Genomic DNA, 13,606 nt, shown 5'->3' on the forward strand with positions numbered 1-13,606 from the left:
TTAATGTTACAGAATATTATTATTCTGTAAGAAATGACAAGGAGGCTAATTTCAGAAGTCTGGAAAGATTTACATGAAGTAATGCTAAGTGTAGTGAACAGAACCAAGAAAACATTGTACATAGTAACAAGAAGATTATGTGATGATCACATGTGATGGATTTAGTTGTCTCTTCTCAACAAGGGTGATTCAAGGCAATTCTAATAGACTTAGAATGGAAAGTGGCATCTACATCCAAAGGGAGAACTATGGAGATTGAAAGTGGATGAAAGCATAGATTTTCATCTTATTGTTGTTGTTGGCTTGTTTTTTTCTTTCTTTTGGTTCTTTTCTCTTTTGATCTCTTTTTCTTGTGCAATATGACAGATAGGGAAATATATTTAGAAGAACTGCCCATGTTTAACCTATATCAGATTGCTTGCTGTCTTGGGAAAGGAGAAGGCAAAAGGGAGGGAAAAATTCCAAACACAAGGTTTTTCAAAGGTGAACGTTGAAAATTATTTTTGTGTGTATTTGGAAAAATAAAATACTATTAAAAAATTTGTAAGTTTCAATAAACAAGAGCCATGTCTACATAGCTATTCATTCTTAGTATCATATTCTGTGCATGATTGAAAATTAATAAACTTTGATGAAGATAGTTCTTTTAAAAATCTTTTTTTTTTTTTGGTCTAGATCTGTGATTTTATCAGACTTGAGAATTCCCAGTGTGGAAACTCCCTGAAAAAAATGTACACTGGCAGTTACTCTGAAATATATAATTAGGCTGTCTTGGTACTGAGGAGCTGAATGGCTTACCCAAGGGCACCGAGTTAGTACATTTTCCTAACTTAAATCCCCAGCTCTCTCTATACTGTTTATGGATTTCCAAATATATATAAAAATTCCTTTCTTTCTTAAATTCAAATTGGAGTCTATATTTTCTTGGAAAGCTACCAAGAACATTATATGCCACTATAGCAAGATATATAGACAGCAGTTTCTCAACTCAAGTTTCATAAATGGTCATTAAATTCATTTGGTTTAGAAATCATCCAAACACAATTATCTGGACTAAAAAGAAATGATGAGGAGAAATATTAAGATAACACTTGCTCTCAAATTCATCAGCCAGATCCTGTTGCAATGAAAAATGTGTGAGCTCTAGAGTTGAAAACTCAAGACCTAATATGATAAGCATTATGGGCCTTATCTGTTTGTCCTTGGGCCTTGACCTTTCATCTGTAAACTGAAAGAGCTGGATGCTGTGAGCACTAATATCTCATCCAGAATCACCATCCTTGAACTATGTCTCCTTTGGGCATTTCACAAGTTCTAAAATGCCTGAGAACAGTTTCTTACTTCTTTCCTAATACCATCTTTCCACATGGCCCATCTTGGTAGTTATACTCCAGCCATGCAATAAAAAAAAACTGAAAGGTCTCACAGATGTTTTGTGTTCACAGAGAAATTTATCCTTAATTGTTCATAGTTATTGGTATGTGGTACTCTTCCCCTTAGATTGTAAACTCATTGAGGGCAAGAATTGTCTTTGATTTTTCTTTGCATTCTCCAGCAGTTCGTACGGTTCCTTGTACACAATAGAAGTTTAATAAATGTTTAGTGACAATTAGCTGACTAGTTTCTAAGGACATCAAATATAATGCCCAAGAGAATTAGCATGATAGTTATATTTAAGCCACCCTCTCTATTTCATGCAACACCTAGTATAGGTAATATGTTGATCAGATACTTTTTTGCATAAATGAAGTATCATTTCAAAGTGATAATTCCCACATTTGCTCCGATCCCTCTCACAATACATATCTATTTCTCCCTGCCCTCTCTAGAGGTATTCTACCCATCTAGGATGGCCTTCCTCTTGTCAAATGCATCTCCTTGTTCAGTATTCAACTCTAAAGGTTAATTCTTTGAAACTTTCCAGATTAACTATTCTCAATTTGATTCTTTCTTCACATCTCTCTAAGATATACACATTAGGTTTTACACTCTTTCATTTTCTATTTCTTGAACACTATTCTCTTGCTCTTTCTTATAATTATGGGCTATTAGTAGCAAGCATTTTTGAACACCAATTTGCAAAGCTCCTACAAAACTCGGGAAAAAAAACAAAGAAAGTGAAAGAATTAGTTCCTCCCTACAGATGTTTACAGTATAGAAGATGGGTAGAGTAGGATGTTAGCCTGAGGATCCCCAGATTTACCTGCTGTTTCTCAATGAATCCCTCTATAATCTGGAGTTTTACATTGTTGAGGGTAATGGAAGCTAAAGATGGGGATGCTGATGTGTTTTTACCCAGAAATTCCTCACAGCTTCTTTTAAATGCAGCCACAGTGGGTTCCTCATTGCTCACAAGGTGGATTTCTTTTAAGATCTTGCTTTTTTGATAACCAGAAAAGGTCATAATGGTATCCACAATAATTCCTACACATAGATTCAGAGGGAAACCAAAAATCCCAGAGCTTATTGCAGGGATTGCCACTGTCTTTATACCATTAGATCCACTGACTACATATTCCAGAATATTTACGATGGCTTCTTTAAGTTGACTGCAACACTTTTCTCGATGTATCACACTCCACTGTGGTCCAACAGCATGGATAATCTTGGAACAGGGAAGCTGGCCTCCACTGGTTATAGCTATATTACCAACCGGTACTTTCTGCTGAAATCTGATTATGTTTTCACTCTCCTTTGCAACAATAGGCCCTCCTTTCCTCAACAAGGCCAAGGCTAAGCCTCCTCCATGCCAAAGGTTTTCATTAGCAGCATTCACCACAGCATCCACAGGATGATTAGTGAGATCATCTTTCCAGACAGACAACTCTATCTGGGAAGACAACATTGTCCTGAAGACCTTGGCAGAATCCATAGCACTCTTCAGGTTAGCGGTACATTGAAACTTCTTATTGATAACATCATTGAACAAAGATTCACAGCTTTTCAAGGTTTTTAAGTGATCACTGTCAATGGCAATTTGTAGACTTTTCTGTTCCATGAGGCCTGTGGAAAGAACAAAACAAGAAATGAACGGGTAAGCCAGTCTTTCAATGGAAATAAGTTCAAGTGATGTTTAATCTTCTTTCAATCTAAAAACTGTGTTCCATTCTTGTAGAAGGGAGATGACCTTGTTGTAACCACAACAAGATCCTTCTCTTTACTTCAGCAAATAAAATGGTCACTTTAATACCCACACTTGAGAAGTATGGTGATAATCACTAGAAAGGTTCTATAATAGACATAATTTATGTAAACAGAGAAAACTTTACATGGTGCCTTAAGCAAAAGAAAAATATATAAGAATCCTTGGAACAGTCATTCTCACTCCTTAGGGGTTGCTTAATAAGAATTTTTCAAGTGCATAGTCAGTAAGCATTTGTAGGGAACGTTCCACTTCCTATTTCTCCTCAATGAAGCCAAATGCATAAAGAATTTTTAAAAGAGAAACCATCTTACCTGACTTTGAATTCTAAGCAACTGCTTTGGAGCACTGTATGATTCAAATAAATGTGGGGGGAAAAAAACAAGTTAGAGAGAATGACCATAAATTAGCAATGTTCTTAAACAATAAAAGTCCAATGAAATCCATACATTTATTAAGCATTTTATAAGTAAGGGACTGTGCTTGAGGCAGAACCAAGATGGTAGAGTAGTGGAAGCATTCCAGCCAAAGCTCTCTCTATATTCCCCTCCTAACAACTTTAAAATAATGCATTGAGTTGAATTCCAGAGAGGCATAGTCCCCAAAAAGGGTCATGCTGAGACATTTTTCCTGTCCCAAACTGTAGGAGGTCAGTGAGGTGACAGTGAGGTGGGCCTGTTCCATAACATATCTTTCAGCAATACCAAGGGTGAACCTTTAGAGATGAGAGCCGCAGTGGCAGCTTCAGGAGCTCTCAGCCCAGAGATGGTAGATCGGACAGCTGCTCAGAAAAAGATTACAGGGAACCCCTATGCTAGTACTGGGCAGAGTTTAGCAATTGTACATACCCGGTTCCCCATTTTAATCCCAGCTCAGAGAGAAGAGCTTTGAGCACACCTGGTTGAAGTCCCAGAACAGAGAGGAGCACTAGCAATTTGTGCCTACAAGGGAAAAGGGGCCCTTTCTAGCAAAAGTCCAATGCACAGGCCTGGAAAAGAGTAATTCCATTTTTCCTTGACTCACACCACTTCAGAAGCATTAAACCCCCCAGAATTAGCTGTGAAAAAAATAGCTTGAAAAATCCTAAAGCTTAGAAGAGTGTCCCCTACCATGTGAGCAGAGTACAACATGAAGTTCAAAATTAAGAAATAAGCTGAAAAAATAAGCAAACAAATAAAAAAGAACTGATGATGAGAGGAAAGATCAAGACATAAACTTAGAAGATAGTAATGTAGGAATAGCTACAAACAAAACTTCAAAGAAAAAACAATGTAGATTGGGCACAAGACTAAAAAACTTTCCCAGAACAGTTAAAGAAAGAGTAAAAGTATGATTTTAAAAATCAAATAAGAATAGTAGAAGAAAACTGAGGGGGAAGAAATGAGAATCAAGAAAAATATCAAAGGACAATTAACAGATCGGTGAAAACAACAATAACAGGAATAAAGAGGCACAAAAAAAAAATCACCAAAGAAAATAATAACATTAAAAAAAAAAAAAGAATTGGCTAAATGGAAAATGAGGTACATAATTTCTCTGAAGAAATAATGTCTTAAAAATTAGAATTGGATAAGTGGAAGCTAATGACTCTGTGAGACACCAAGAAATAACAAAACAAAATGAAAAAAATGAAAAGATAATAGAAGAAAATGTGAAAATAATCATTGAAGAAACAACTGACACAGAAAATTGATTGAAGAGAAATCATTTTTAAATTATTTGACTATCTGAAAGCCATGATCAAAGAAAGAATCCAGACATCATATTTCAAGGAATTACAGATGAAAACTCTGCTGATATCTTATAACTCGAGAGCAAAGCAGAAGCTGAAAGAATCCACCAATCACTTCCTGAAAGAGATTCCAAGATAAAACCCCAGGAGTATTATACTTAAATTCCAGAGCTCCCAGATCAAGGAGAAACTATTACAAACAGCCAGAAAAAAAACCAAATACTATGGAGCCACAGACAGGATAACATAATTTTTTTTAGCATCTACCACATCCATAGAGAATGGAAATCTTAAAATATGATATTCCATTGTGCCCAAAGAGCTATCAAACTTTGCAAATCCTTTGGTCTAGCAATGTCTCTACTGGGTCTGTATTCCAAAAAAGATCATAAAAAGGGGAAATGGATTCATATGTGCAAAAATGTTTGTAGTAGCTCTTTTTGTAATAACAAGGAACTAGAAATGAAATGGATGCCCAGCAGTTGGGGAATGGCTAAATAAGTTATGGCATATGAATATATATTGTTCTATATTGGAGTGGAGTATTATTGTTCTATTTTAAAAAAAAAACAATCAGCAGAATGATTTCAGAAAAGCCTGGAGAGACTTATGTGAACTGATGTTATGTGAAGTGAATAGAACCAAAAGAACATTGTGCATAGCAACAAGATTATGTGATTGTCAACTGTGATGGACTTGGTTCTTTTCAACAATGAGATGATTCAAGCCAATTCCAATGGAAACTGAATCTGAATCACAACATTGCATTTTTATCTTTTGTTACTGTTATTGTTGTTTGCTGGTTTATTTTTTCTTCTCCATTTTTTCCCTTTTTGATTTATTTTTCTTGTGCAGCATGATACATGTAAAATATGTTTAGAAAAACTGTTCATATTTAACTTATATTGTATTACTTGCTGTCTAAGGCAAGGGAGAGGTAGGGAAGAAGGGAGACAAATATGAAACCCAAGATTTTGCAAGGCTGAATGATGAAAACTATCTTTGCATATATTTTGAAAAATAAAAACTATTAGTAAATACATAAATAAATATGCTATTCCAAAAGGCAAAAGAAGCTGGAATTACAACCAAAAATAACTTGCCTAGTAAAACTGATTATAATCCTTCTGAGAATTGGTGGTACAAATGGATATTTAATGAAATAGGGACTTTGAAGTAATTTTGGTGGATAGACCAGAGTTGAATAGAACATTGACATTCAAACACAAGACCTAAGAGAAGCATAAAAAGGTAAACATAAAAGAGAATCATAAGGGACTTAATGGATTTAACAAAATTAAAATATTTCCATTTCTAAATGGGAAGATCTATGTAAGTCCTAAAAACTTTAGAGGCAGCTAGAAATTGCTTACAAAGTTGAGAGGGGGAGAGAGACGGACAGACAGACAGAGACAAAGAGACCGACAGAGAAAGAGAGAAAGAGAGAAACAGAGAATGGAAACAGTAGACACAAAGCACTCATCATACTTAAAATTATGACACAAGTAAGAAACAGGACTATAAAATTAGAATGTGCTTTGGCAATCATCCAGTCCAAATGCCTACTTTTATACATAATGAAATTGTGGCCCAGCAAGGTAAAATGACTTGCCTCAAGTTACATATTTAGCTAGTAGCAGACCAACCAGGATCCAAACTGATTCTGGCTTCAGTGACTAATCCACTACACCAAACTACTTTGCTCAGAGAGATCAAGTCATTTGCCAATTGGTAAATTAAATTGTGTTGATTAAATTACAATTGCTCTGCACTGGACCTTTTGTTGAGTAGATAATCTAGTTTTGTGACTGCTTATTACATATATTTCCCTATTCAGATATTTCATTTGGCAAGTGAGGGACTTCCTCCGAGGAATTCTGTCTCTTGATTAGCTGGAACCAAAATAGAAATTCTCTTATTCGACAAACTATATTTTTTGAATAAAGGCTTTCTTCGAACATAGTATGGGAATGTATTATTCAGAGGATAAAGTATAATCTAACCAAAAGGAACTATGAAATGCAGCAAAGTAGTGGCCTGGAAAGGGGGAAAACTCCTCTTGGTGAGTTCAAATCTAGCCTCAGACACTTATTAGTTGGGTAAGTCACTTCACTCTGTTTGCTGTAGTTCTCTCATCTGTAAAATGAGCTGAAGAAAGAAAACAGCAAAGACCTCTAGTACTTTTGTCAAGAAAACATCAAATGGAGTTGTGAAGAGTCCTATGTAACTGAAAGGACTGAACAACAACAAATGTCATGATCTCTAAGAAGAACATGGGATTTTAGTTCTTTTATAGTTCAGTAAAGCCATGTAGCCAGAAGTCACTAGTGGAAACAACTCTTACATATGGATCTACAGTCATAATTTATACAAATTTACACATGCAAATTATGGAAAAGGCCATCTTCTAAATCTCCCAGCATGGAGCAAAGTTGTATGAACTGAAGAATATAATAAGAACAATCAGTGTCCACAATAAACAACATTGTAAAGATAAACAAATTTGACAGACTTAGACACTAACAAAGACTTAAAATCATTTAAAAACTTCTAGAGAATGAGACACAATCAAGGCAAGATCTTTTTTTGTTTGTTTGATTATTATGCATCTTTGTTACAAGGGGTCTCTCTCTCATGGGTTTGGGAGGACTAGGTATGAGGGAGAAATATCAATTTTTTTGTCAACTCAAAAAAAATTTCCCAGAATCTTTAAATGTAAATATTTTCATTTATGACCAAGATCAAAAGTTGCCATTTCCATTAGGTCATCCAGTTCTAGAAATGAATTGAAAGAAAACAATCATCATTGATCAACATCCTTTATATGGATGGATTACAATACCGTTTTTTTCCCTTAATTTTAAAATTTATCACCAGAAGAATAACAAATTATTCAGAGATTATATGCAGATGTATGTTTTTTCTTTTATTGGATGGTCTGATTTTTTAACTTTCTCTGTGACAGCCTTGGGACAAATTGGTAGTAGAGTAGATAAAGTGCAGAATTTGGGAGTCAGGAAGATCTAAATTCAAATCCAGCCTCAGATACTAGCTGTGTGACCCTGAACAAGTCACTTAAGCTTAGCCGCTCTTCAGTTTCCATTACCTACAAAATAGTAGCTCCTCCATAACAGGATTGTGGAGATTAAATGAGAAAGTCTATGTAAAGCATTTTCCAAACCTTAAAATATTTCTATAAATGCCAGGTATTATCTCTTATTAGTTCCAGATTTAAGGTCTAGTTAGACCTGCTTACAATTAAATTAAAATTTAAATTGCAATTAAACTGCCAAAAAAAAAAAAGGGTCAAATTTGGAGTTAGAAAATCTGTGTTAAATTCCTGATTTTCCATTTACTTCACTTATATGAGTTTTGACAAATTTAAAACCTCCATTTTCATATGGAAAGCAATTATCTCTATAGCCTTTTGTATCTTGAAATCTTTGATCTTATGATCAGGTCCTAGTTAGAAAGCAAGTTTCCTGTGGAGTATCAGAAGGAAAATAATCAAAGACCATAAGTGGTTGGATGCCAAAAATTCCCAGAACTGGTTACCTGATAGGGAAGTATCAGATCAAAAATCAACAAGAATTTATTAAGTGCCTAAAATGGCCTGGATGGTGATCTACCACAGAAGTCCAAGATTATTAATAAGTGTTGAGTTAATTAATTAATTAGCAAGTGATGAGTTTGAGATAACAATAAAATAGTCCTAGATAGTGTTCACTTCAATCAGAAATATGACAGGACCTTAGGGTCAGGATTAATGATGTAAATTTGGGATTCACCTATCTAAAGAAAGATGTGAGGATGTTTCCCCAAATTCTTATGGAGAGAGAATATAATGAAAAAGATTGTGAGATTAAAATGACAGAAGTCAATTAAAAATAATTATATGAAATGCCTTAAACAAAAGTGTACCTGTAAGTATTTCATAACAAGATAATTGTTGGCTTTACAGATAGTACCTTCTTAAAGATTGTCACTGTCACTAACTATAGAAGTACTTACAGTGTCACAGAAGGAAGAAACAGCAAATATTTCTCTTGGCAAATCTCAGTTTTCAGATATGCTAAAGGAGTGAAATCCATATTATTGTGTTAACTTAAAAACCAAAAGGAATTAATAAAATAATTGAAATCTTTAACAAGTAAATACAGACTCAAAGTGAAGGCTATACTGGAATTCAAAAAGAAAAAAATTAATAAAATTGTTTTGATCATTAACTTTGTAAAGATGACCGCTGGGGCTAAGAAAGAAGAGAAAAGAGACAATGGAACATTGATATGAAAAAATCTGTGTTGTGAAATTAGGTTGGGCTGAATTTTCAAATATTCATTCTAATTCAGGACTTTTTTTCTGATTAGCAATTTAAAAAACACAATTAGTGGGGGGGGAAGGGCAGAGAGGATACATAAATATAAAATATATTTTAATTTTTTCTACCTAAAAATTGGGGACAGGGAAGGGAAGAGGAAAACAAAAAAAAAATTTGGTGTTAGGTGTCACACAAGTCATACAGTGAAAAGCAGACTAGATCTGGATTCAGAGGATCTGACTTTGGCTTTGTCACCTTCTCACTATGTAACCTTCCTCCAACTTCTCATTTGTAAACCAGAGGCTTTGACTAGATGGTCTCTGCAATCCCATCCATCATTTTTTAAAGTCATGTCTAACATCTTCATGACCCTCTTTGGTGCTTTACTGGCAAAATACTAGAATGATGTGCCATTTCCTTCTCCAGCTCATCTTACAGATAAGGAAACTGAGGCATATAGGGGATAAGGTTAAGGATCACACAGCTATAAGTGTCTAATTTACTAGACTGTTTGAACTTGGGAAGATGAGTATTACTGACTTCAAGTCCAATTCTCTGCCCACCAGCCATCTAGCAGCCCCTCAAGAACAAAACATAGTTGCTGAGTATTTCGCAATAGTGACATTTTTCAAAAGAGAAGGAAGAATTTGCTCTGGGTTTCTTTTTGCCCCTGCCCCCCCCCCTTTTTTTAAACTGAGACTCCATGAATAGATTTCTCTCCTCGAACAGATCTCCAAGGATCAGAAAAATAAACACTCTCAGAAATAAAACCTCATTTGTTCCTAGACTTTATCACTTGGAAAAACCTAGGATACTTGATCAAAAGCCCAGAATAGGGAGTGGCAACAAGTGGGAATGGGTTAAATAGATAGTACTAACTGAAATCCAGTGGCCTAGATTTGAAAATTCCAGCTCAATTCCTTAATCCCAGAGGCAGCAAGCTAGATGGTGCAGTGGACAGAGCACGGAGTCTGGTGTCAGAAGACCTGAATTCAAATTCAGCCTCAAACATTAACTATGTGACATTTGGATTGTTTCCTTCAGTTTCCTCAACTGCAAAATAGGATGATAACAGCTCCTACCTCGAAAGGGTTTTGAGGATCAAATGAGATATTTGTTAAGCACTTAGCAAGTGCCTGGCACACGGTAAGCTCCATATACATATTTATTGCCCTCCCGTGGGACCTTCCAGAGTCATAACTTCTCTGAGTCTTATTCCCTTCCTTTTCAATATTAAGGCATTGAATTAGCTAAGATCTCTAAAATCTCTTCTAGATATAAATCTATGGACCTATGAGACTAAAATTTTGGGACTGAAAGGTGCCCCGGCAAGCTTTGTAAAGCTCCATCTGAATTCAGAACGATAGTCTACCAAAAAACACAGGTTGTCTTTTTAAAAGAGCTTGTGATTTTCATGACTTCACGTTTTCTGGAAATTTGACAGCTTTAATTGTGGATCCTCTTCCTCCAAACAAGAGACCCTAAGATCAGAGCTGATCCCATTTTCGAAGTTCTTTCACCAGCCTAAAGGAAGAGACCCAGGGTCCTTGTCCAAAAGATGTATAAATCCGAAAGGGGGGGAGGGGCGAGGCTGGAGAAGGTGCCTGAGAGACGTGTTTGTGGGCGGGGGGGATGGGGGGTACGGGGGCTCCCTCCCACCAGAGTAACCCAGCACAGCCTTTGCTTACCTGAAGTTGTAGCCTCTGCAATAACTAGAGAAATGGACTGTGAGGAAGGGAGTAAGAAAGGAGCATCGGTGAAACGAAACTGAAAGTTTGCAGATCATCTCCGAGGGTGGGCGGGGGAGGAATTTGGGTGACGGCTCTGGGAGGGGGTGCTTCTGCCTTCTCCGCTTCCCAGTCTCTCCAGAGCCCAGAACAAACTTCGTAGCTCCGGCTCCTCCGCTTACGAGTCCGGATCATGCCCTGCGGGCGCAGCCCGCCGTACGGGGTTCTGGCCCGGGCGTCCGAGAACTGTTCTAGACTGGAGAGAAAACTGTAAAAGTATTTCCAGAGCCCGCGAAGGTCCGGGGGAGGCGAGTGCACGGCCAAAGCCGGCCCCACAGAAGGCTGCTGCTGGGTGGTTTTTGGAAAGACAAATATGAGAGAGGGACTGGGGGAGCCACCTGGAAGACGGAGACCTGCGTGGAATGAAAGGCGGCGCCAGGGAGATAGGGTGAACTGGGATAGAGCACCAAAATGCAGCCCGCCTGAATCAGGAGAAGGAGCAGTAGGAAACAGAGCTTGAGTTAATAACTTGCATTTATACAAATCCTACTATGTTCCAGGCACTGTGCTTTACAAAAGTGGTTTCGTTTAATCCTCACAACTGTGGGAGGTAGGTGCAGTTATTATCCCCATTTTAGAGTTGAGGAAACTAAGGCAGAGGTTAAGTGACTTGCCATAGGTAAATGTCTGAGATCACTTTACAACTCAGTTCTTCCTGATTCTGACCCCACCATTGTAAAGCTGGAGCAACTGAGACAAGGTGGAGATTAGAGAGTTTTTAATATTTTATTTGGGTTTCTGAGAGGGATGGTCTGGAAGCAGAGCAGAATCCATTCTGCCTCCAGGGCTGAATTGGACTTTCATCTCAAAATTCCAGTGATTTATATATGGCTCCAAGTGACCAGAGGAGAGAAAGGCAAGGGCAAGGAACTCCAGTGGGTGGAGCCCAAACACTGGTGAGTGCGGGAATTTCCAGGAAGGGACCATTAATTCGGTTTTGACAGGTTGGGGGTAGGAATATAAATTCTGATAATTTAGGATTTAGGAACCAGGATGTCTGAACTCCCCATTATCTAAGATTAAACATTTACAATTTATAACCTTAGAGTAGCCAGTTCTAGATTATATCAGTCCTAATCGTTAGGAAGGCGGGGTAAGGGTTGTAACCAGGGGATTTGAGGCAGAACAATTAGGGGAACTGAGGAAGGACAATTTAGGGGAACTGAGGCAGAACAATAAAAGGAAACTGTGGCACAACAGCACTACCTAGCCATTCCTATTGGAGGGATAAATTTCTGCCCCTTTAGAGAACTCTTCTAAGGGTCTGCCTCTATTTCAGTGGGTTAGATAAGTGATCTCTCACACCTTCATTCAGGATCAAAGGGTTACCACCAAGGAAGGTAAGGGACCCATCCTCTTTATACCAGATCAGTATACATTCTTCAGAATTGTATAGTTTCACTTCTTACTGTTACAAAGCCAGTCTCTGTGAAGAACTTGGCTGAACCATCCCAGTGGAAAAGAGAACTTCCAATGGAAGGAGACCTGACCTGTTCTCCATGAGGTAGATGGATGGAGCAGAAAAACAGGGATCAAGGTTATGTCTGGATCATCTGAGTTCTCACCACCCACTGTATTCCCCTAACCTTGACCTTATAACCCCTTAACTGGACCCGACCCTGAATCTTCTCAGGATTACTTGTTCCTCATATAGGGCAATATCTGAGGTTCAGATTCAGTGACACTCCAGATACAGATGATAATAATATAGAAGAGAAGAAAATAGATAAATCTTTTAATTAAAGGTTTATTACTCCTACAACAAGATTGAGTGACACAGTGTGAGTGCAGAAGTAGGAAAAGAAGATAAGACAAATATAAAGCTAAGAAATATTCTAGACTTTTATTGACCTAGGAAGGTATGAATGAAAACAAACAAAATCATTTGATAAGTCAGGATATTGAAAAAGCAGGACACTGGAAGAGTGAAGCTAATGGTAAAGGAGTACTTTCAGACAACTTTGCTATTCAGATACATGAACAAATTAAGATTTTTATTCCATTTAGATGGTTCAGCCCACTCATTTCTAGACAGGGTTAGGGAATGAAAGGATGAATTGTTTTATAACAGCATTCAGGAAGGCCTCAGCTGGCACTGACTCATGTCTCTCCAGGCTTCACTCTGGACTTCCTCTTCCATGCCCCAGAACATTCATTCTGAAACTCTTTCCAGCCCTCAAATTTACTTCTTATCTAACTGGGTGGACTTAAAACTTCTGGTTTAATGCTCTTTTAAGAGCTTCCAATTGAGGAGGGCACCAGGTCGACCACATCTTAGTCCTCTCCAGTCTTCCTGTGTACTTTTTCTACCTCTGGACTGGACTGTAGGATTTTTCTCCCCACCCCCTTTCCTACTTCCTATTGGGTGTTATCTTCCTCCATTAAAACATAAGTTCCTTTTATGCAGGGAATGTTTCTATTTGTAATAGGGTTCTTAGTACCAGTATATAGTGTGTATATGACCTGTATATAGTAAGTGTTTAGACATGACTGATTCTTCTGTCTAGGTTAAGTTTCTATCACCAATCTTCCAATTTTCTTCCCACTCAATAGAGACAGAGACCCTGGAGAAAGATACTAAAGGTATACCCATTATGTTAAGGAACGAAGGAAGTCCTTAGAACTTG

The 13,606-nt window shown here is 37.3% G+C and overlaps 1 protein-coding gene across 1 annotated transcript in view; it reads right to left on the reverse strand.

Moving 5' to 3' along the window:
* The window catches only part of LOC127554139 (protein mono-ADP-ribosyltransferase PARP9-like), a 44,139-nt gene extending 31,962 nt beyond the window's left edge, over positions 1-12,177 (reverse strand). The window contains exons 1-4 of the mRNA XM_051985406.1: positions 10,881-12,177; positions 8,886-8,946; positions 3,457-3,490; positions 2,204-3,003 (exon numbers count right to left, since the gene is read on the reverse strand). Coding sequence (XP_051841366.1) covers positions 2,204-2,998 — 795 coding nt within the window. The 5' untranslated portion in view covers positions 2,999-3,003; positions 3,457-3,490; positions 8,886-8,946; positions 10,881-12,177. The remainder of the gene's footprint in view (positions 1-2,203; positions 3,004-3,456; positions 3,491-8,885; positions 8,947-10,880) is intronic.
* Between the last annotated feature and the right edge of the window lie 1,429 nt (positions 12,178-13,606).

The sequence above is a fragment of the Antechinus flavipes genome, chromosome 3, assembly GCF_016432865.1.
Source record: "Antechinus flavipes isolate AdamAnt ecotype Samford, QLD, Australia chromosome 3, AdamAnt_v2, whole genome shotgun sequence".
NCBI lineage: Eukaryota > Metazoa > Chordata > Mammalia > Dasyuromorphia > Dasyuridae > Antechinus > Antechinus flavipes.